We start from the raw sequence: 25778 nt of genomic DNA on the forward strand, positions 1-25778 counted from the left end.
GTGAGAAGTATATGGTGGTTTCACCGATGTTTATACCCAACTTAAAATTTTCAAATCTCTGCCTGAATCAGGGTAGACAAAGTCTACCTTCACAGGCATGCCAACGAGTGAGTAGTGTTTCCTACTTCCGTCAAAGTCACACACTGATGGCACCTAGTGAAATGTTTAACTGTAAAGGACTGGTGTGCAAGTCTATGACAAATGACAGAGGCTATGTTCTGACATCAGATAATTAACAGATTACTGTCTCTCCAGCCCCAGTCCCAGATCTGTAACTGCTGCTTCGGTTGTTAATTCTGGTCTCCCGTGTGTCACATGGTGTGATATATTCTTTGTGAGGGCTCTTCAGCTCTTCATGAGCTAGCTTACTTATCTCTAGCTTTTCTCCCTTCTTAACATTTCCTGCCTCATCACCCTTCAATACACCATCTTCTGATTGTAATCTTTCCCCTCTTCAGGATCCTTTCAAGTAGGGTGGTTTTGTAGCATTGTGTTTGAAATGGCAGGAGACTAATAGAACTCAAAATAGGGCAGCAGACAGACCTTGAACTTGGCTGTCTCTCTGTGTGTGCGAGCTTTATACTGAGTTCTTTATAGTCTTCTATTGTCACTACTTGCTTTTCCTTCATTTAAATTCTCACGGTGAGTTCCTATGTATGTTTGTGATTCATATTAATAGCAGGTGTTAGTACTTTAAGTTTAGGCTCCATGTATGCTAATCACTTCCTTTCTTTATCACTCATTGTGAAGTATTTCCTGCCACCTGTTCTCCCCCTTCTATGAGCAGGAAACACAAATCTTATTCTCGTGGTCTCTTTCCTTGGCGTCTCACGGTGTGTCTATCAAATGGTATCTACATAATCCACAATTTTGAATGAATGCAAAGGTACTCTAATGGTTCTGTTTCCTTGCAGTCTGGACTGAAGATCAGAGAGTTTGGAAATTTTTACCCTTTATTCTTCTGCTTGAGTTTAAAAGTATAGTTATTGATAAAAGAGGCCGCAGTGTCTGGACTGTGTGGACTAGGTAATTTTAGAGGTATATGTGGCATTAGGTAGTTAGATGTATGTAAAGAGAGGAGTCTAGAAGGCTTTTGGATCCAGTTGTGGAATGCTTATGCACTGTGCTTGGAAGGCTGCAGAAAAAAAATGGTACAGTTGTTCCCATTCTCATGGGAAATGGATGCAAATAAGTTTTGAATTAACAAGCAGGGGATGTCTTTTGGTATCAGAATTTGACAGCCAACAACAACTGCTCTTGAGGAGAAATTCTAAAATTAAAACAAAAGTTATCTTACTTGAAAAGTTGTGAAAATTCTCTCACCCAGCTATGTTCTCCATGGTCTCATGACTTTGTTTTGTTTTGATTATTACTGATAGTTTCTATTTTCCTTTCGTTCTAAACTCAAGATAGATCCCTGATTTCTTTGACATGGTTCAAAATTAAGTGGCAGAAAGCAATCTGAATGAAGAGTACGTCCAAACTGCGTAGTTAAGTTCCGTGCTTAACCATTGCCTTACCCTTATTGAATTCATGGCTTTTAAAAAAGTTATTTTCCTTATTTCTCTTTTCTTTAAGGCATTTGACTTAAATTATAGGACAAAGATTATAATGAAGGAAAAAAGAAACCTAGATTCTAGTGTCTTTGGTACAGGAAGGTACTCCTCATGCTACTAAAAGAGAAATGTAAACACCAATGCAGCCTCAAACCCTGGGATTGACAGTGGTGTCCTGCCTGCGAAATACACTAGAACAATGGTGGCACAGACTTATGGGAGTAACCAACCAATGTCTGATTTGACTGTAGGCCCACTCCATGAGATAGAACCCATACTGGACACTGTTTCAACTTTTTAATTCTGCATATATTGAATCACATAATACTTACTTCAGCAAGCAATGGGACAGAGGGAAAGTACGGAGAGAATAGGATTCTACACACTGCAAAGTGCTTGGTTGTCTGCTAAGCAGCCCTTAATAACTGTTCTGGGATACATCTCCCCATACCTAGTGAGTGTAGTTCAGAGTCTTAGTTTAAACCAAGGGCAGCTGGAACAGTTTGCTGTAGCCATGGAGATGGGACTAGACGCAATAGGAACTTTTGGGTTTATGCTTTTATTAGGAAAGAACTTTTTTTTTTTTTATTTTTCCATATTCTCTCTGTGCTTCTTCCCACTCATTGCAAAGCTCATATAAAGATGGAGTCAGCTTACATTCGAGACGAAAGTCAAAATCTAATATCCAGTTCCCTTTGTAAATATGTTTCAAGATCTATTACTTATAAGTGAATAGTGTGGATTGCAGGGGCTAATTCATACGATTGCTTTCATGTAGAAAGAAATACCATCTGAATTTATTTTGTAATCAGATCATCGCCTGCTGGTTAGTAGAGAGAACTGCAACGTGTTTAAAAGGTAAAACGACTCATGGGAGCCTTAATAAAGCCAATGCATGTGATGTTGCAGGAAAATGTTCCTTCATATATTGTCCCCTTCTTTGTGTCGCTAGTGTGAGGGAGAGAGAAGGTGGGCTTGGGCGGGGGGCAGGGAGAGTAAGCACCTGAGCTCCTTTTGGCAAGCATAGCCTGCACCTGATAGGGCGATACACTCTGCTTCCTTTGGTCTGAGGGTGATGAAGGGTGTTGCTCCACAACTTTGCTTTGAGCCTGTCTGTCATAGCTCCCTCTGAGTGTGGCCCTGAACTCACCCCTGAGTCTCAGTTGCACTGTGTAACTCTGATGTCATTGTCCTTTCTACTACCATGGTGGTCCATGTGCCAGCTCAGCATCTCTCAACTCACGTAGCATAGCCTTTGAGAGTGAGAATGGCCTTGGGTGGGAACACTGAACCCCCAGTGGCTCCGGTGCTAACCACGTCCTTTACCTTTTTAGGACCCAGTTTGGTACAGTGCTCAGTTCTGGAATGAGGCCAGGGAATAATGCGGGCAAGAAGGCTCATGAAATTCTGAGAATAAAAGTAAATTTCTACAACTGGAGTGTGAGATTTATGTGCATGGCTGATGAGATGGGAAGGTGGGTAGATGCAAATGAGCCTAAAGGGGATGATTTTATTCAGTTTTAAACATGGGAGAAATGTGACTGAATTTTTCTAAATAAATTACATAATTTTGATTCAGTTTTATGTACAATATAAAAAATGGGAAACCGCAGACATGTTTGATGATATAACTCAGATATAAATACCATTATGCTATATTCCCTTATAAGTTTCTCTTATATATTTATATTCTCTTATATACTTATAATATATGATGCATATATTTATAAATAGTTTTAATTTTTTTGTTTATGTCTTTTTCTCAATGAGTTCTTATAATTTTTCTGTTGAAACCAGTGCCTGGGACACAGTCTATTGAATAAGTGTATCATTTGGAGTCCTGGACTATTTCTTGGAAGTAGATGATAATCTACACTGCCAAAGATTCTTCTTTTTTAAAAAAAGGGGGTTTATTTTGTGTGACTAAGTGTCTGCGTGTGTATATGTATACCACATACTGTGCCTGGTACCACAGGCCAGAAGAAAACATCTGAACTGGAATTACAGACAGATGTGCGCCAACCTTTGGGTCCTGGGAACTGAACCAAGTACTCTGAAAATGTTACAGGTGCTTTTAATCATTGATCCATCACTCTACCCCCAACCCCCACCCCAGAATTCCTTATCAGCTGCTGCACTTTGTTAATGTTGGGGTTTTTATTATCGATTAATATTTCATGACTTAGTAAAAAGTCATGTTTTATCTTTATTGTTTATGAACATTTCCCTATTATGTAGTTGTATTACTCTGTTAACATACTTAGGTTCTGACCAAAAGTCTTCCTGGAAGTCAAGTTCTTATATCTAAGAAACTTAACCAAAGAAGATACTTATGGTACCCCAGAGTAATCTGGTAGCCTTCCGCTCATTCAGAGAACAGGTCCTGGCATCTTACTGCTCCTTTATCTCCTGGGCATTGCCTTAATCCACACTGTAGAACAAGTCCATAGGAAAAGGTCTCATCATATATAATGGTAAGAACTAGAAGCCACATGGCCACTTTTGCTTTGTGTGGGTGACTTGGGCTTTGGTGACAAATATGGTGACATGACTTCCTTTTAGCAGCAGGAGAGCATGAGGGACACAGCTGTCCAATCACAGACATGTTCCCGACTTTATATTTTGCATTGCTAGGACCAAACTCAGGCCCTTGAGCTTGCAAAGGAAGCATTGTTCCTGGGCCGCCCTTCAACACTGCCCAGCTACTGCCTGAATAGAAGGGAGAGGGAACCTCTTCCTGTGGGCAGGCAGACTCAGCTGCCACCATACACTGCCCAGCTACTACCCGAATAGAAGGGAGAGAGAACCTCTTCCCATGGGCAGCCAGACTCAGGCTGCCACCATGATCTTCATTTTTCTCCCACAAACATTTGCCTCCTCCCACAATCCATGTATCTACTCTGTATTCTTGTATTTCATGGGATGTTTCTTCTCTCCCTCTGGCCAGTTCATTATAATATATTGGGTTGCTGTTGTGTGTTAAATTCAGCAGTGTGCAGTGGGCTCTCACGGTGGTGGAAAACATGGGTTCTCTTTATTTTGGGAATGTAGTGAGTTAGGCAAAGATGACATTACATCACCGGAGTGACCCTGGGTATGGGGCATTCTTAGGATACTATTTCATAAGATGTTCATAGGACCTTTGTTCTTTCCTGCTGTGCTCTTCCTGGTACTAACAGTACCCCAGCAATAATGGGTCAGAATGTTGGTCAGCAGAGGGAATTAATTGAGTGACATCAGAGGGAATTAATTCAGTGACATCAGAGGGAATTAATTAATTCAGTGACATCAGAGGGAATTAATTAATTCAGTGACATCAGAGGGAATTAATTCAGTGACATCAGAGGGAATTAATTAATTCAGTGACATCAGAGGGAATTAATTCAGTGACATCAGAGGGAATTTATTAATTCAGTGACATCAGAGGGAATTAATTCAGTGACATCAGAGGGAATTTATTAATTCAGTGACATCAGAGGGAATTAATTCAGTGACATCAGAGGTAATTAATTAATTCAGTGACATCAGAGGGAATTAATTAATTCAGTGACATCAGAGGGAATTAATTAACTCAGTGACATCAGAGGGAATTAATTAACTCAGTGACATCAGATTGTACTAGTAATTGCTGTATTCCGCAGCCTGCACCTTCGGATTAAAAGAGAAAAATGAGAGTTAAGAGTCATTTTCTGTTAACTGTTTACTCTTGATTGCACATATCTCTACAACTATCGGGTTGGTATTGTTTTGTTCAGGATCTCGCTCTGTAGCCCAGGTTGTCCTTGAACTCCTTACTCTCTTGCCTGGACTGCTGGAATTACTAGTGCAGGTCCCCAGGCTCACATCTTTAATGTTCTATAGAACTAGATCAGAAGCACACCCAAAGTGCCTCTGCAGTGTCCCAACGTGTAATGATGTTCCCGGGAAAGCAGACGTGTAACTGAATCATGAAAGGGACTCACCTTGCTTTTGCTGGAAACCATTATAGTCCTTCTGACTTGGGGCTCTGACCTTAGTCTTTAAGTCCAGGGCAAACACTGAACAGTACAGCGAGGAGTAACATTTAAGCTTTCAAGACAGAAATCTAACTTGTCTCCGGCATGGGAATTGTAGCCCCCCCCCCCCACAACACATTTTCTGATGAAATTAAGTATAATAAAATAGGATTAAAAATTTTCATAATGAAATACATCAGCATCCAGTTCTGTGTAAATCAGTGAGGCAGTTTCTAGAACAGACATGCATAAAAACACCCCCTTCAAAGACTACAAGTTAAACTGATGGATTTTACTGAGCAAAAAATATAAAGAGTTCATAGAAATGGCTTAGGATTCTGTGTTCTACCCAACTTTAAGACATTATCAGAGTAAATATGATCTACGTGTATTGTACTTGTACAAGAAATTATCAGTGGATACAGAGAATACAGAGAAGCCTCTCATCATAAACTTTTGATACCGAATCAAAGACAACCAGTTATCAGGAAATGATGAACAATTGTTCTCCCCTTTCTAACTACATAACTTGTGAAACTGAGTTTTCCTTGTGCATTTCTTCAATCAAAGAAATATATTAAATGCACAAATAATTATGAAAATCCAGATGTCTTTTGTTAATAAATTTGCCAATGGGTAAAACAATAGTGCTTGTCTCATTTGATGAGGCTATATCTACTTTATAGACTATATTCATTTTTAATAGCAAGTGTGGATACCAAGTTAGACTTATCCTTGGTGACACACTAGAGTGATAGGTTTCCTGATTTATCTGATCAGTCATGATGGTGATGAATTAACTCCAGTTTACAAGCATAAACAGAGCCAGATGTGGAGGCACACCTGTGTTTCCAGCCCATGCTAAGCCAAGGCAGGAACATCAGGAGTTCAAGGCTAGCCATGACTATAGCTAGGGAGCATGAGACCCGTCTAGGCTGTAGGTGACCTGTCTTAGCATCCACCCTCACCCCCACCTCCCGAAGCATAAACAGCAGATAAGTGAATCTTTTCCTTCTCACAACTTCTCGGAACGCTTTTGGCTCTGTTTTTTTTTTTTTTTTGCCGGTTCCTGCCACCATTTGATCATACAAAGTGATTTTAGTGTGTTCAATTTTGTATCACTCTTTTAGTACCTTGATATTTGGAGCTAATCTTAATGTCAAGGCAATGGGAGGAACCTGATTTGCACCTGTATCCTTTGCGGGCGGGGGGGGGGGGGGAGATATTCCTGTATCCAGAGATATTTCTTTTTGGTTGCATGTAGTCATTAGTTTGTCTACTTCGTCTAAGACCTGCAAACCTAAGGAGCTTCAGTCCTAGTAGTACACACTGGTGGGCCAGCTCAAAATACATAATTCCATCTTTGGAGGTTGCTCGTTAGGTAATTGACAACTAAACCAACTACAGCGCATAGCATTTGATGCTTGCTAAGAAAACATAAGGGCTGGAGAGATGGCTCAGTGGTTAAGAGCACTGCCCGTTCTTCCCAAGGTCCTGAGTTCAATTCCCAGCAACCACATGGTGGCTCACAACCATCTGTAATGAGATCTGGTGCCCCCATTAGGAAGAGACCTGCCCAGTCATCCTCATCACCGTAGACCATGAAACCCAATATGGACAAGTTCAACAGAACTGCCACATATGGACCGCCCATGTATGCCTCAGCATCGCCAGTGCATCTTTCAAATTCGAATTCAAGAAAATATAACCACAAACTGTGATAGAGACCTTGGTATTGTTTGTCTCTCATGGAGCCATGAAAGTGACTCAGAATGGGATAGAATAAGCTGTTATTATTGCTGTCCAAAAAGATCCGCTGGATTAAAACTCCCTGCAGACACTTGCATAGGATGCCTGTAGCATCTAATCCTCCACTCTTCTTCACCATAGTTTGGCCCACCTGTGGTGTGTTTCACAGCAATGTCCGGAATGGGCAGAGTGCAGCACAGTTCTCCTTAATGCTATCCTCTCTCTCTGGGGTTCCCTAGCCAGCACATCGACTTTTCTCTTTTTGACCATACACTATTCTTTCACAGTTCTAGAGGCTGGTGTTGGTAGGATCACTTTCTCTCTCTTTTTGACATGCAATATACATGTGTATTTGAAATAGATGTGAAGATGTATGCTTACAGCGTATAATGCTATGTTTAGTGTATGTGTGCTTAAATCAATCTAATTGTCATATCCATCACTGTATACCTACCGTTATTTTTTTGTGCTGAAGATATTTAAAATCGGATGCCAACAGATTTCAGGTACACACATAAGCACATGAAGCACGAGCGCACATGGGCACACACACACAAACACACACACACGGGCATGTACATCATCATCATGTGTTCTCAAGCCTCTTCCGTTAGATTCATAGACCATCTTAACCGTGGGACTAGTGCCGTAGTGAGCATGCGGATAACTCAGGGCCAGGCTGAATTTGCTCCCTGTATACTCGTTCTTCATGGTGAATAATTTTATATTAATTGAAGAAAATGGATTCCTTTGAGGTCTTAAGTTTTTGGGGTTACAGTCATCAAGTTGTCCTTCTATCCTAGATTATCAGCCACATTGTAAATATAAGTTAAATACATTTGGAGCTCTTAGAGCAAAGTAGAAAAGATCATAGATTATTTCAACTGTTGAGGAATTACAATTTATAACAAAATCACACAGCCCAGAAAACTTCCCTACGTAGCAGAGTATGTTTATTATTGAATAACCATTAAAGTGATAGCCAATGTGTATTATAGAGTCTGCAGAGATCGAATAGTCAAGCTGAGGATGCGGGTTTGAGTTGAGCAGTAACCAAGTCTTCAGGAAGGAGAACTAGACTTCATCCACTCGCACACAATCCCTCCTAACTGTGAGGGCAGTGACTTTCTGTGTTAGCTCAGCAGCCTCTGTCTAGAAGGGGAAACAACATCTGTCCATGGGACAGGAAGAAGTTAGATATCTGCCTTCCTACTGAAATTGTGGGATTGGGAGCACAATCTCCTCAAGTGTTCATGTAGAGAGAGAGAGAGAGAGAGAGAGAGGGAGGGAGGGAGAGAGAGAGGAGAGGGAGAGAGAGAGAGAGAGAGAGAGAGGGAGAGAGAGAGAGAAAGAGGGAAGGAGAGAGAGAGAAAGGAAGGGAGGGAGAGAGAGAGGGAGGAAGGGAGGGAGGGAGGAACGGTGAGAGACAGACAGACAGAGGATATCTGTGAGTATTTCAAAGAGAGAATAATTCTAATTGTAATTTTTCTAAGATAACTTCTCTACAGAAAGGAGGCAGGAGAATCCTTTCTACTTGCCTTTAAGAGGAGAAGCAGCAGCCCCTGATGCTTAGCTTATTGCTGCCATTGCCTTCCCCTTTGTTTACTTTCGTCTTAAAGGCAAAGGTTTCTATATCCATCACTTCATCACCTCAGCACCCTGAAACAGACCATCCCTAGGTGCTGCGTGCCCGAGTCGTATTCCACTTTAACGTGAGCATTATTTAACTTCTTCATGGTAAATCAAGAAGTTAAATTTGATATAAGCAGGAACTCCATTATCGGGCTGGCGTGCACTGTGATGACCTGACAAGATCCCCATGGTAATATCTGATCAGCTGCTGCTGGTGGTGGCCTATAGCCTGCAGCAGATAAGTGTTAGAAATATGGCCCTAAACAAAGAGTTGGACAAATGACTCTCTGTTAAGGTACTGAAGTGGGGGTATCACTCAACATGAATCCCTTGGTTGCATTGCTGGAACAGCACCTGGCTTCCATCCCAGAAACATAAAGTTAGGCCTGGTGGTGCGTGCCAATGAACTCAGACCTCCACAGGCAGAGGCAGGAGGATCAGAACTTTGATCTACAAGTGAGTTGGAGGCCCAGCCTGGACTATAGCTCTGTCTTAAACCTTAAAAATAAACAAAACCAAACAACTTGTTTTCTAAAGTCGGGGTGCTTGTGTTCAAGGAATTTGGGTCACGTAGTTATTGGCTACGGACTTCCTACCATTATTTAGGTTTTCCCATTCACTGCCCTCCCTCACCCTAGCTGTCCCCAGTGTATTCTCAGTGGCCCCACTGATGGGCTGCCATGTTGGTGGGACCTCCCACTGCAAGGCCTTCCCTCTGTGTCCTGGGGCTCCTACATTGTCCCTGTCGCTCTTCTAGCATCTGTTTCTGCTTTCTGCAGTCATTTTCTGCTAAGCTCCACTTCACACACATGCTGCGCCCAGCATGGGCTCCCAGAGAAGCAACGTTCTGCCAGTCATTTCCTCCTAAAAGGAGGCCCGGGAGAAGGGGAGGGTTCCCCTCAATGCCTCCACTTTTAGCTCTGCGGGCCCATCATGACCTATGCATGTCTGTACCTATTCTCAATCCCCTAGGAGTCACTACCCCTTCTCTGTCTCCTCTCAAGTCTCACATCACTGTGACCAGAGAGTCACCTTGAGCTTCTGAGCCTATGACCCAAATGCTTTCACACCTATCCGATATGTTGAACGTGAGCCTTTCATGTTCTCCTTGAAGCTGCACTTGGTGGGGTCTGCGCGACTGGTTTTCCTTGTCTCACTCTAGATGTAAGTGGAAAGTAATAGCCTCCTGGCGGAGTACTTCTGGTGACAGCAGGCTTTTCCTTCTGTCACTGTACAGGTTTTGATGTTTGATTTTTAACGTTGCTTCCTGTTGCCCTCTTAAACACGACTGTTCTGACTGAGGTTTGCAGAGAACAACCTTTACACTGTTTTTTTTTCATGATGTTAGGAGGCAGGATATCACGATTTGGAAGGCTGAAACAGCAACAGGAAGGATTTATAATTTTCACGCTAGTATTTTCTTAGCATGGAAGCAAGAATTGAAAACTAACTACATATATTGCTAAGTGTTAAAACATTTTTCAGGGTTTCCGCCTCTAGATACCTGTTGTCCAGAGATTTTGTCACCGGTTAATAAGATGGCCGCTTCTACTCTTCAGCCCTACGTAGACGTCAACAGGAGCAATAGATTGAGTGCTCCTTACAGAATAGGCCAAGTACCCATGTCACCAATTATTCTCAGAGAGTGAAAAAAATGGTTTAGAATTTCAAGATAATCTGAGCATTAAAATAATTCCCTCCACTGTAAGGTTTGAAAGTTATAGCCAGGTGGCACATACTTGGTAGGTAGAAGCAGATGGATCTCGGAGTTGAGGCCAGGCTGGTCTATAGAGTGAGTTCCAGGACAGCCAAGGCTACACAGAGAACCCTATCTTGAAAGACAAAACAAAACAAAGTAAGCAAAAGTAAATCCTAATCTGTGTATACATATTCAGCTGAGAACAGTCTTATTCAGTCCCCTGACTTTCTCCTCTGCAAGGATGTCAGACCTCACTGACTTCTCTAGCTCGGAATGGTCTCACTCACAGCACAGATGAGGGGCCTGTGGGCTTGCCCTGTGTCCTGATGGACCCTATGTTTTGACATGTTCTACCATGGCATGACACACTGCTCTCAGCGCCTGCACTATTCTAAATGCAGAATTAGAGACTGCGCTTCTGGGGAACTGCCTATCCTGTACCGCTCAGGGGACCCAGCCCTGGTTTAGAGAAATGTATGAGCCACAAGACCTGCAATTGTGCCTTTCACAGAGCCAAGCCACTGTCACCGAGAGCAAATGACGGGTTGTTTGTCTTGGAATTGTTTTTTATGGGCAGATGCCACGAAAGATTCAAAGACTGTCTGTAGAGAAAGAATAGCTCTATTGTTTATTCCATGCCTGCTTTTCTATTTGACGTGAGGGTTGCTTGAATATCAAACACTTAGTAAATTTAGGCAGTTTCTTCCTGAGCTGTGTCAAACAGGTCATTTAACTACAGCTTGTTTTCAGATGCCCCGTGTGTGTGTGTGTGTGTGTGTGTGTGTGTGTGTTCTATGTCTGTCAGTCACTACAGGAGGAAAAGACGAAGGCAATGCTGAAGTTTAGCATCTATGAGCTCTAAAATCTTCAACATAACAGCTTTCTTGCCTTCCAGTTGGCTGACTGTGTGGTGACAGGTGCTGAGAATCCCAGTAGAATCAGATGCAGGAAGGCAGCGAGTATCACCTGTGGAATCTGGAGGGGCTGGCAGAGGAGATAAGTGTGGTTGATAGAAGATCGCAGATGGCCAGAGGAAGCAGAACAGGGTTGGTGGGTGTGGGACAGGGGAGATAGTGTTTGAAGAATTATGATGGGATTAGCCCTGGCCATTCTCCTGTCTATGCTCTTCAGTAATGCTGAGCAGAAAACACCATGGGGACAACCCTAGGGAAACAGGAGAATGAGGTTCATAAAAGCACATGACCCAGGCTCTTTCTCAAACAGGAACTAAGTTCTTCTGTACACATGGTTATGCCAAAGAGGGCACACATGTGTGAAATTGCCAGATATCCCTGTGCCCTGTGCTCAGATGTTCTCAACACATAGAAAGTGTAATTGGTCTACTGTGACATAGTAAGAGCAGCTCCTGCTGAGCGGGATGAGAATGAAGGGGGACCCCGTTTCCCTGCTGATATTTATGTGGTAGTATCGCATAAAGCTAGGGTTTGGCTCCTAAGGAAACCTTTTGCGGGTAGCAAGTGGGTGGGGGGACAGGTTAGAGAATGGCTCTTGGGTTTGTGACCTCCTTGAAAGGAAGACGGAAAAAGCACTGTCTGGCATAACCTTGCTGCCTAGCGTGAGCAAGTCACATTGGCCATGTGCTAGTCTTTAGCAATGGTGATTGGCAGGCAGTGAAGAGCCCTTACTATTGACATTTACTCTTTAAAATTTCCTCATGTAGCTTCTTTAATTTTTTCTGGATTTTTAAATTCTGTTTTATGTGAGTGAGTGTTTTGCCTGCATGTATGTATATGCACTATGTGTGTGCCTGATACCCACAGAGGTCTGAAGACTGTGTCAAATTCCATGGAACTCTAGTTTTGGATGGCTGTAAAGTCACCATGTGGGTGATAAGATCCAGAGTCTTAAGCAAGAGCAACAAGTTCTCTTAAGTGCTGAGCCATCTCTACAGTTCCTGGAGACTGTGGCTATCGTGGATATGGATGCCCCTTCCTCCATCCCCTTCCTGATCCTCCATCCCTTCCCTCATCCTCTAAATCTCCTCCTCCCTCCCCTTCCTCATCCTCTATCCCCATCATCTATTATCCCCTTTCCCCTCCCTTTCCCCTCTTCTTCCTTATTCTAGATTTATTTATTTTGTGTACATTAATGTTCTGCCTGTATGTATGTGTACCATGTACATGCTTGTCACCTGTGTGTATCAGAAAAGGGCATCAAATCTCCTGGCATTGGAGTTAGGGTTGTTGGGATCTGCCATGTGTGTGCTGCAAATCAAACCTGGGAGTGCTCCTAATTGCTAATCCATGCTCTCTGGATTTTTTTTAAAGTATCTATTTTTATTTTGTGTGTATGAGTCTTTTGCCTACATGTGTGAATATGCCTGCAGAGATAAGAAGAGAATGTTGAATACCTGGAAGTGGAATTACAGGTGGTTGTGAGCTCTCTAATGTGGGTACTGGGAACAAAACCTGGGTCTCTGTCAGATCAGCAAGTACTTCTAACTACTGAGCCATCACTCCGGTCCCTCAAGTGGCTTCTTATACCAGTGTCCTTCTACTTCAAAGTAGCCAAAAGTTACTGTTAAGATATTTGTCCAACAGTTGAAATACCTACCAATGTGGAAAACCATGAACAAAACAATTTATAATACTTCAATTTTCAATCAGAGCTGGTTTATTTTTATTTTCATAGTTTTGTTTTTGTGAAATAGAGGCTCACTAGCTATCTTGAAACTCACTAGGTAGCCAAGGGTCACTTTAAACTGTGTCATTCTTCTGACTCAGCCTCAGAAATGTTGGGTTATAGCTGTGAGCTACCATGCCCAGCCAAAGACTGATGTGAGATTCCATTTTGTATACCATTGGTTAATAAAGAACCTGCTTTGGGTCTATCAAAGGACAGAATAGAGTAAGGTAGGAATTCCAAGCCAAGATAGGGAAGAAAGTGAGTGGAGTCAGTGAGAAGCCATGTAGCTACTGAAGGAGACAAATGCCTAGGAACTTTACTCCATATGCCATAGCCATATAGTAATGCACAGATTAATAGAAATGGGTTAATTTAAGATATAAGAGCTAGCTAGCATGACGCCTAATTATTGCCCAAGCAGTGTTTTAATTAATACAGTCTTTGTGATTATTTCGGGTCTGGGCAGCTGGGAATGAATGATCAGTCTCTGCCTACAAAAGACTGAATATTTCTAATGTTTTAGAGAATATACAATGCCAGAAACATCTTTTTTTAGCTGAGTGTATTGGCATTGAAAGGCTTATTATGAAGTAATAGAAAATAGACTTAAATTTGAGTATTCTTATGCTGGGAGGCAAAGTTAATTTTAAATTGTATTGTTTTATAATGTATTAAGATGTGCAACATACTGTTAAGAGATCTCTCTATAGTAAAGTGGTTACTGTCATAAAAAAATTAACATTAACCATTTCACACAATTACCCATTTTTCCTCCAGTGGTAAGAATGGCTGAATCTATTTACTTAGCAAAATACTGAATACAGGGCTGAGTATTCTTTAGTGGTAGAACATTTACTTGCCTTGACTATGTGAGGCCTGAGGATTGATCTCTAGCACCACAAGAAAGAATGGGAAGGAAGAGGTCAGGAAAGAAGAATGTTAGTTCTGAGATCACTTCCTACTGACTGTGTGATGCACCTTATACTTTGGTCTTTGTACTTCTTCATCCTCTATGGTTGCTGCTTTGTATCTTGCTGTAATATAATACAAGATTCAATATAAGTGACACAGAGGGTGTTGCACATGCATGTGTGTGTGTGTGTGTCTGTGTCTGTGTGTCTGTGTGTACCGGGAGCTGGAGATACTTACGTGATGATACTGAATGAGAAAATCCTTATTTTATTTTCCAGGTGCTGGCGAATCCGGGAAAAGTACGATTGTGAAGCAAATGAAGTAAGTCAATGGAGGCATTAGACATGTTTGCACGACTCTGAGTGACTTCTGTACAGGAAGTAAGCCTGTTTTCCTCTGCTCTCCTCAGAATCATCCACGAAGCTGGTTACTCAGAAGAAGAGTGTAAACAGTACAAGGCAGTGGTCTACAGTAACACCATCCAGTCCATCATTGCCATCATCAGGGCCATGGGGAGGTTGAAGATAGACTTCGGAGACTCTGCTCGGGCAGTAAGTCAGTGGCTTTGTTGGAGCTTGTCTGGGGACTATCTTGTCAGTAAAGCATGAGACTCTGAATCTCATGGTGGTGGGTTTGGGCACCTGTAGATTTGGTGCCCATCCCAGAACTAGCTCTTGTAGACCAGGCTGGCCTCGAACTCCCAGAGATCCGCCTGCCTCTGCCTCCCGAGTGCTGGGATTAAAGGCATGCGCCACCACCGCCCAGCCATAAACCATTTCTTATACCAGAGTGGAGATGTGGGAATGAAAACACAACTCACTCAACTATTTTGGGAGAAAGTTTCAGTGATCCTTCAAGAAATCCTGAATTCACATCCTGAAAATCACTCGCATTTATTATCCAAACAGCTTTTATTTCAAAATGTAAATTGAGGGGGAAATTCATTAGCATTCTGTTTCCTAGGTGGCGAGGAGAAAGACTTAGGTCATGTCTATAGCTATGCTTGTTTTGTCACGGCCATGCACATGCCCATTTTGTCACACAGAAAAACATCTCTTACCCAGGCAACCTCCTAAATTGCAATAGAATGAGCAGAACGACATTAACATATCCTGACCACTTGCTTTAGATGGTGGCATCAGGTTGTTTCACTATCAAAAGGCTAGTCAACCACCTTCTGTGTGACAGGTGCAAATTGTGCCTTGTAGCTCACTCAGCATTCTCTGACCACCAGACAATGTAGGAATATGGGCCTATATAATATAATTCAGCCCCTACAGGGATAGTGATGTAGCTGCATTACTGAGGCCAGACAGCTACTGGGGAGGCGTTACAAAAGAAGTCAAAAGGACAGATGTAGTTCAGGAGCCTTGGAAGTCAGTACAAGAAGAAGAGCACAGGAGGATGCCTATATGCTTTTCTTTGGGTTCACCTTCTTATTTAGCTTCTCTAGGATCACAAATTATAGGCTCAATGTCCTTTATTTATGGCTAGAAACCAATTATGAGTGAATACATCCCCTGTTCCTCTTTTTGGGTCTGGCTCACCTCACTCAGGATAGTGTTTTCTATTTCCGTCCATTTGCATGCAAAATTCAAGAAGTCATTGTTTTGTACTGCTGAGTAGTACTCTAATATGTATATATTCCATACTTTCTTCATCCATTCTTCCATTGAAGGGCATCTAGGTTGTTTCCAGGTTCTGGCTATTACAAACAATGCTGCTATGAACATAGTTGAGCATATACATTTGTTGTATGATAGGGCATCTCTTGGGTATATTTCCAAGAGTGGTATTGCTGGGTCCAGGGGTAGGTTGATCCCGAATTTCCTGAGAAACCGCCACACTGCTTTCCAAAGTGGTTACACAAGTTTGCATTCCCACCAGCAATGGATGAGTGTACCCCTTTCTCCACAACCTCTCCAGCAAAGGCTATCATTGGTGTTTTTTATTTTAGCCATTCTGACAGGTATAAGATGATATCTTAAAGTTGTCTTGATTTGCATTTCCCTGATCACTAAGGAAGTTGAGCATGACCTTAAGTGTCTTTTGGTCATTTGAACTTCTTCTGTTGAGAATTCTCTGTTCAGCTCAGTGCCCCATTTTATAATTGGGTTGGTTAGCCTTTTACGGTCTAGTTTCTTGAGTTCTTTATATATTTTGGAGATCAGACCTTTGTCAGTTGCGGGGTTGGTGAGGATCTTCTCCCAGTCACTGGGTTGCCTTTTTGTCTTAGTGACAGTGTCCTTTGCTTTGCAGAAGCTTCTCAGTCTCAGGAGGTCCCATTTATTCAATGATGCCCTTAATGTCTGTGCTGCTGGGGTTATACGTAGGAAGTAGTCTCCTATGCCCATGTGTTGTAGAGTACTTCCCACTTTCTCTTCTATCAGGTTCAGTGTGTTCGGACTGATATTGAGGTCTTTAATCCATTTGGACTTGAGTTTTGTGCATGGTGATAGATATGGATCTATTTTCATTCTTCTACAGATTGACATCCAGTTTTGCCAGCACAATTTGTTGAAGATGCTCTCTTTTTTCCATTGTATACTTTTAGCTCCCTTATCGAAAATCAGGTGTTCATAGATTTGTGGGTTAAAGTCCGTGTCTTCTATTCGATTCCATTGGTCGACTTCTCTGTTTTTATGCCAATACCAAGCTGTTTTCAATACTGTAGCTCTGTAATAGAGTTGAATATTAACCTTCATCAGGCGATGAAAGGAGACAGAGACAGAGACCCACATTGGAGCACCGGACTGAAATCTCAAGGTCCAAATCAGGAACAGAAGGAGAGAGAGCACGAGCAAGGAACTCAGGACTGTGAGGGGTGCACCCACACACTGAGACAATGGGGATATTCTATCGGGAACTCAACAAGGCCAGCTGGCCTGGGTCTGAAAAAGCATGGCATAAAACCAGACTCGCTGAACATAGCGGACAATGAGGACTACTGAGAACTCAAGAACAATGGCAATGGGTTTTTGATCCTACTGCACGTACTGGCTTTGTGGGAGCCTAGGCAGTTTGGATGCTCACCTTACTAGACCTGGATGGAGGTGGGTGGTCCTTGGACTTCCCACAGGGCAGGGAACCCTGATTGCTCTTAGGGCTGACGAGGGAGGGGGACTTGATCGGGGGAGGGGGAGGGAAATGGGAGGCGGTGGTTGGGAGGAGGCAGAAATCTTTAATAAATAAATAAATAAATAAATAAATTTTTTAAAAAAAAAGAAGAAGAAGAGCACAGATGTGTACTCTTCAGCTTTGCTGCTGTTTTTCTTGGCTTATCCGGACTGTCCAGAAATCACTGAAGTATTTTCTACATAGTAGGTACATTAGAGTCTTAGGAACTTTTGTCAGTCCTACAAAGCACCTGAGCACACCCACGTAAAGTGGGGACAGCTTGCTTTTGGCTCACATAGTCAAAGGTTTCAGTCCATGGTTGGCTGGTTTCATGGCTGTGGTCTTCAGCCAGGCTGAAACAGCATGGTGGGGAGTGTGTCACATGGAACAGTGGGTCACGTCGTGGTAGACAGGAAGTAGACAGAGACAGGAAGGAGCCAGGGACACGATGTGACCCGAATCTGCCAGCCAGGCCCCAGTTCTAATTGCCCATTGACCTCTGAAGTTGCCAGCAGTTTAATTTAGTGATGATGTTATAACCCACCCCACCGCCGATCCAGACATCTCTCAATCGCCCATGAGCCAGGGGCCACACATTTAGCACATGGACATTGGCAACCCTGTTATATTCAGACCTTGACATGTAGGTGCCTCTGTGTCCAGTACTCATCTGCCGTCACCACAATGAAAATCCCAGAGATAATTAGCTTAAAAAGACGGAAGATTTATTTTAACCCACGAGTTTAGATAGTTCAGTCTAGCATGGGAGAGGCTGAGGCAGGAGGATTGCTGCAATGACACCAAGCTGTGAGTAGTGGGTTAGCCTGGGCTACACAGCAAGAAAACAAGACATTTCAGTACTAAAATGATCTAGCAATTTGTTCTTGGGCCTTGACTAAAGCAATGATAGCTGAGCCTTTGAGTAATGTGATCGTTCTGAGATTGCTTATCTTTGGAACAGGAAAATACTGGCTGCTTAAAGATATGAATCAGAGTTTCAGAGCTCAACAGGACTTGAGCAGACAAGCCAGTGTCTGGTAGAGAAGCCGGGAGGCAGGAGGTTACCTGGCAGGACTGCTCCAGGCTCTGAGGGCAGCAGGCTCAGTGTTGGTCCAGGTGCTGGGCTGGACTCCCTCCTTTGAACCCCAACCTGCTTTCAGTTTGGTGGAAAAGAGCCTGAGCCATTCCACAGGGCACATTTTTCTCCTGCTTTCTCTCCATTTGAGGCTTCATCTGTCTATTTCAGGGTTGTTGCTTGTCTTTTGTTGATGTACCACTGAATGAATGAACCTCAACAATATTATGAAAGATGAAAAAGTACTGTCTGGTTTTACATATATGATAATCAAAACTAAATATAGAAGTCAAGTATCAAAGAGAAAAGCAAGCAATTGTTAGTAGGGGTTTAGGGTAAAGTGGAAGGGAATGAAGGTGTGTGGCTGGAAATGTACAAAGCAGCAGATATATAAGGCAAGGAAATCTAGAGAGAAAAGGTCCAGTTTGGGGGCTTTGGTCATGATCATTTTAAATAATGTATTTTTCATTTATTCAATACATTCAGGACATTTGTTAGTGGAATAAATGATAAATGCATATATTACAGAGTGAATGTTGAGTAGATGAGATAAGATATTCTAGATATTATCAACTCTTATTTCGGGAAAGAAAATTTAGAAGAATATTATGAATTATTAAAAATTATTTTGAGATGTTCTTGGAAATATCAGCAACAGTAACATTTTAATCTCCGTTTAAAAGAATGGCACAGATGGAATCCACATTGAGATTAAGGAGGAAAAGTAAACAGAAATCATACTTTATGCCAATTCCAATTATGGCAATTTAAAACTTAGCAAATTCATTTATGTAAGTGAGATCTAGTGTCTCATGCTTCTTCTCCTAGCACTTGGGAGAAGTGAGGCAGGAGGATTGTCATGGGTTTGAGCTCAGAAACCTACATGGTAAGTTCCAGACCAACCTGGACTGCAAAGAGAAACCTCATATTTGAAAACCAAACCAAACTCAGCAACAACCCACACTCACCGCACTGTGAAGCAGATCTTCCCATGGTTGCAAGAAAAGATGCTTCAAACCTGCGCTGGGAGAGCGTGCAGGGGCAATACAGGCAATTTCATGAGAAGGCATTTGATTCTCCTGTGTTTCTCTGCAGGAATTCCTTTTTTTTCCAAACTCTTTTTTTTATGCGCTTTTTTTGGCTTAGCCTTAGCTCTGGTTTATGGCTAACTGCTCTCCCGCGGTTGCGGGACCTGTGTGTGCATCCGCTTTGCTCAGCTCCCTGCTGCACCCAGCAGCTGTGCCTTTCTACTCTCCATCCGTTATCTCTGATGCTCACAGCCTTCCTCGGTTACCGCTTCACACACACAGGGTGTGTTCTCCCAGGGTCTATTGCCGTTCCAGCTGTCCTGTATTTCAGACTGCCTTGGGTCTGCATAGAATTTAAACCACTGCAAGGCCCTTGCAACTACACTCAGGGATATAAAGATGAATTAAATAGAGCCACCCATGAGGACGACACACCTAAGCTGAATATTATACCCTGAGTCGTAGGTTTATAGAGAAAAATGAAGAAAAGGCAGTCTGCACACCAAGGAATAGTATATGCAAAGGCACTTTGAAAATTCTCTTTTCAGAAGTAGCCATCCCTATGAGTGTTATAAGGTGAAAGAAAAATAGATGTTTAGTTCTGCTAAAGACCACAGATCTGCTTCACACGTGAAGGCAGAGTGGATAATCTTTGGTAGCAAGCCTTTATCACTGCCTGTTTTCTGAGGCATCAAATTGACATCAAATTCAATGTAGATCCAATGATGGTCTTAAACTTGAGAGTGTGTGTTTGTGCATGTGTGTGTGGTGTGTGTTCCCGTGTGTGTGTGTGTGTGTGTGTGTATGTGTGCAACTATATGTGTTCCTGTGCATTTTGTGTCCAAAAAGAAGTCCACATCCTCTTTTGTCTCCTCAATGGTTCTCACTTTATTTTTTGGTACAGAAACTCCCACTGAACCTGGAGTTTATTAATTCAGCCTGATTGACTATCCAGGGAGTTCCAGGAAACCTCCCATCTCAGTCTTCCCCAAACTAGGATTAGAGATGTCATGTCTGGCTTCTTGCCTGGGTGATGGAGACACAAGCAGTTAGGTACACATGCTTGTGTATAGGCACTTACTGACTGACCCATCTTCCCAACCTGAAAGTTACAAGTTTCTATGATACTATGGTTTTTCTGTGCTACATGTTTGTATCCACGTACTTGTGGGTGTTTCTTATTAAATAAGATCTAAATATGTCATATGATTTGACTCCTGCCTGACTGCCATTCATTGAGTAACCATTCCATTCACCAATGACATTGGAATCCCACCTTTAACAGTCAGTTGGTTGTGAGTATAGACTCTTCATTCCCCTCTGCTGTTGTAACTTTGGTTCTTTCCCAGACAAGCCACCAATTATGTCACTCAATGCCTCTAATCTTGTTTTATTATATTGGAACGGGAAAAAAATAAGAACATCTACCTCATAGGATTTTTAAAAAGATAAAATCAGTACTGATTGTTTATAACATGCTTTGGACATAGCAGATCTCAATGAATTGTTAATTTTGATATCTATAATTGTACTGATATTGTTGACAGATTCACAGGGTGTTAGTTTGCTTTGCTTCACAGATGGATTGGCACCTAGTAGGTTTGATCACACTGCCCCATTCATTTCTTGAACATTAAGACCAGTATGCATTTCTGTTTCAAATGGACTTGAGAATTAATTTTCTCTAATTCTGTCGAAATGAAACAAATGCTAAAAAAAAGCCTGCTTGTTTTTGTTGGGAGTATATCGTTTTAATTAAATAATTAATTAGAGTATAATTGCATAATTTCCCTTTCCCTCTCTGCCCTCCCTCATTCCCTAATTCAGGACTCCTCTTTTAACCATGTTGTTACATATACACATAAATGGATAAACATATATTTATTATATAAATAATATGTATTCATATATAACATGGGGTAAGAGGGCTGTCCTTATGGGAGATGATCTCAGCCTCTCTCAGCTATTGTTCATTGCTTATCACTCCTCATCTAGGAGTGGGGCCCCGTGAGATTTCCCCCATCTGCATTGAGATTATATCTTAATATGCAGTTTGCTTCTTGAGAAGTGAGGGGAAAAGGAATAGACTTTTCAGAAGTTATGACCAATGTATGGTCATTTCTACAATTAGCAGGTTTGTACACAGTATATACATTGGCTATTTTAGGCAAGGTCAGGCATGTTCAGACTGATATGGTCACAGCTCACATATATTTTCATTGTGAAAAATAAAAATAATTGTTGGTGGAGGTTTCTTTCCCACCAACAGCTCCCAAATAAATACATAGAGGCTTGATATTAATTATAAATGCTCTGCCAATAGCTCAGGCTTGTTCTAACTAACTATTATATCTCTAATTAGCCCATATTTATCTATGCTTTTTCCCATGGCTTGGAACCTTTCCTCAGTATGGCATGTCCATTCCATCTTGCTTTTCTTTGTGTATGCTCACTACTCCAGACTCTGCCTTTCTTCTTCCCAGCATCCTTTTAATCTGGGTCTCCTACCCAATCTCTTCCTGCTCAGCTATAGGCCAGTCAGTTCTTTACTAACCCTTGAAAGTAATACATATTCACAGTGTTCAGAAGGATTATTCCACAGCAAATAATTCTCAAGATTGACGTAGTACAGTTAAATTTATCGCTGCTGTCTCTTTAAATCTTTCTCAGAGTGAGGGTGGTCCATCTATGCATACTGAAGTATTGATAATTTAGATTATGTGGTAGGAAGCTTTGTGTAGAACTGTTAACATATAATAGGCCCTTGTTACTCTAATTAGAGCAATGGTCTAGCCTACAGTAAAATACACAGAACGAGGCCAGCCAGAAAGCATGTTTATATGGGTTCATAGTGATTGGCAGAGAATGTTTGCTAAGATAGCTTTGAAGATAGGAAGTTTATTTATATATCATTGGACTTTATTTTTCTAGTAGTATTAGATCTGAAATAAGTTGGAAACGAATCTAAACTATTATTACAGCTTTATTATTATATAGGATTTTATTATTATTTATATTATATTATTATGTATGTATTCTAGGATGTTTATTATTATAAAGGATTATTACATAGCTAATAATTTCACTCGTGCCTTATGCTATGAGGAACCCTGAGCCTGCCCAAGGTCCACTAAGCATCTTCCTGACCAGCCTCAGTTTGCCCTTAGAAGATGGTCACTTTTCTCCTGAATACTCGCGTGGTTTGTTTTCATCAGCTTGTTGGTTACTCTGTGTCTGTCTGCCTGATTTGCAAGATGGCTGTGGAGGAATGTTTAGCAGTTCACCTTGACAGCAATCCGCCTATATATTTTCTTCTGACCCAAGGCAGCCAGAGTTAAGGGAGTTGCCTACTTTGTGGTTAGTGAGTCCTAGCTCAGTGTCATGCGAATTCTTTCGGGTGTGTGGTTTTTCACACCCTTACCTGCTATGTATTATTTTCTGCTGTGGCTTGCGCCCTGTTTGCTTACCCACTGTTTGCTGGTTTGTAAGTCCATTTGCATTAGCCTTTCGTTCCCCAATAATAATTAATAACTAGTTTCTCATATTTTGTTTATTATCCTTCATCTCAATGTTGGGTAGTTTTCATTATTAAAACTCCCTACAGTATTATTTCTGCTATGTTTTATATAGAACATCTTCAGCTGACCAAGGATTTACCAAATATTTATACCCACTTTAAAGGTTCTGCAAGGCAGTGAATTTTGGTATCTTTGTTTGTTCTTTAGTCCCTCTGAAAACTTCTGTTGGATGAACACAATATGCCATATGTATGCTTCCTTATTAATTACTTATTAGCTACCAGTATGAATAGTATAAGCTGTGTGTACTTTCCTATTTATAGCTTGTTATCTATCAGTGTTTGTAGATAAGCATATCCTTTCACAGTGATTCATTCTATCATACAACTTTATGTTGGTATTTTTATCTTCTTGGCTTGTATTAAATTCAGACTGTTCTACATGCTGTAGGTTTTTAATAGCCAGTAATTTCTACTCTTTCTGAATCTCATTTCTTCAAAATGTCCCGGAGGCATTTTTTCCTCGCTGGGCCTGCTAGATGAGCACCGGAGGCCTTCGCAGCAGTGTTCCACTTTATGTCAGAGCAGAGAGGTGAGGGCTTGTGGTTTTCTGTGTTTCCATCCTGAGGATGACAGGAAAATTTGAAGTGTAATGTGTTCTTCCAGCATAGGCTATTTCCTTGTCTCAGTTTACTTTTAATTATCATGTCTTTCCGGGTTTCTGTTGACTTCTGAACATCCACATGAAAAACAAAAATGACAGTACACTTTATTTTTTTGAATTTGAACATATATTTATTGTCATAAACATGCATAAGATTATTTTTGGTAATATCAGTAATTTCCTTTCTTAATACAATGAAGCTTATGATCCCTCATAAATTCACTGAAATTTAGCAAAAAATTTTGCAATCTTAAATGGAATTTAAATTAACTTATTTTTTTTTTTTTTAGACTTACCTAAAAATTCACCCTTTTAAATACTGTGGCGAAAGAAAATGACTGAAAATTTTTTTTGTCATTTTTACTTGTGATTGTAGAGAAAATATATTTAGTTTCATGCTCCATAAAGCAGCCCTTAATCATCTGAGTTGCCACTGCGTTACAGTGTGCCAAACACACCAAATCCTTTGTTTGCCCCATTAAGGTTCTTCAGAACTTTTTATTTATTATTTATTTATGAATATTTATTATTCTTTGTGTATATGTGTATTGTTTATATATAATATTTGTGTATGTATATGTGTGTATAGGTGTAGTATATATGCATATATAGCAACATATTTATGGGAATGTAGTAGGTTACACATATGCTATCATTGTGTGATTTCCAATATCATTGACAAATATTATAAATGATGTAAGCTCTGGAACAATGGATGTCCATTCATATGTCAGACCTGATGGCCCAAAGCTATCCTTATAAGCTTCAGTTCAGAGCTATCACTGTTTTTCATCTAGTTTATCATATTGTTCACCTTGTATTTTAGACGGTTCTTTTGATGCTCGGTGTGCAAGGATTACTGGCATTTTGTCTTCTCTGTCATGTTTACTCATCTAGCCGTTGCTTTAAAAGCCTCCCCTGGGGATTTCATATTTCAGATTTCTTTGACTACTAAAGAGTGTTTGAGCTTCTGAACGAATCCCGATGTGTTTGGCCCTGAAAGTGCATTGTTTCTGCTCTGTAGCCAATAGGAAATATCCTCTTTTTGTGCCTTTTGTGACCCTAGCATGTCAAAAGTCACCATCCTGGATAAAGGCTCTGAATCTTGTAGAGAATGAGATAGTTTTACATAAAATGCACAGCCCAGCCCAGCCCAGTGTCTAGCTACCCCTGGGAAAGCCTGTGCCATCCCCCTAGTACAGTACTGAAGTGGCTTCTTTATGAACTCCAAAGCTCAGTTATGAGCTAGGATTTACACTCTCAGATCACATGTTAATTGGCTTACTTCCATGTTCATGTCCATTCTGACCTTAAAAAGAAAAATTAATTTTTTATATTATTTCTACGTGTGTGCAGTATATACATAATCTGTGCCCCACATGCTGCTTGCTGTGCTGTCTAGTATGTGGAGCGAGGTCTGGTCTGGAGACGGTAGGTGGGTTGGAAATCGAACTAAGTCTAGCTCTGAGCTGTGCCCTCCAGCCCTTCTTTGCTTTTAACACCATTTCAGGCTCCTGTAAACTGCTTCAGGCTTACCTCACTCCAGTCCTCTCTTCTGTGGTCGCTGTGCCTTTTATCTCTTACCATGTGTGTGTGTTCCTGTTGATGTCTCCAAATGATTTTGAGTTTTGTTTTATGTACATTTTGCAGATACCTTGTTCCAGAGTGGGGTATATAAACACTGTCATTGTCCTACAGGTTTGTTTTCTTGCTTTAGAGAAGAAAAGGACTTATTTTATTAGACAAATATTTTATGTTTCTAGGCAATTATTTCAGACGATAAGGACTTACTGATTGTTTATGTACTGATTTATGTGATTACTGGACTGTGGTACTTGAGGCAAATCGCCTTGGGTTGTGCAACACAGAAGGTTAGGTAGACATCTTCCCATAGTGCTTTCTGCTCAAATCCCATTAGCTTTCTCTGTGAGAGCATTTCACTGTAATTTAGACTGACTTTGCACTCCCAGGCTAGCCTAGTACTGAAGATGCTCTTGTGTCAGCATCCTGAGTACCAGGACTACAGCTGTCCACCATCACACCGTGCCAGGCTTCCAGTTATTTTAGGGGAAGAAGCTCCTTGACATTTTGTGAAGAAGAGAGTTTTGTTTTGTTTTGTTACTTTTACTGTATAGTTTGGGAGTTTGCAATTCGATATTATGGAATCCACAGGATAATAGCGTAGTCA

The 25778-nt window shown here is 41.2% G+C and overlaps 1 protein-coding gene across 1 annotated transcript in view; it reads left to right on the forward strand.

Moving 5' to 3' along the window:
- The window catches only part of Gnai1 (G protein subunit alpha i1), an 83474-nt gene that overhangs the window by 37176 nt on the left and 20520 nt on the right, over positions 1-25778 (forward strand). The window contains exons 2-3 of the mRNA XM_057758641.1: positions 14468-14510; positions 14599-14740. Of these exons, the coding sequence (XP_057614624.1) occupies positions 14468-14510; positions 14599-14740 (185 nt within the window). The remainder of the gene's footprint in view (positions 1-14467; positions 14511-14598; positions 14741-25778) is intronic.

The sequence above is a fragment of the Chionomys nivalis genome, chromosome 26 (genome assembly GCF_950005125.1).
Source record: "Chionomys nivalis chromosome 26, mChiNiv1.1, whole genome shotgun sequence".
NCBI classification, from domain to species: domain Eukaryota; kingdom Metazoa; phylum Chordata; class Mammalia; order Rodentia; family Cricetidae; genus Chionomys; species Chionomys nivalis.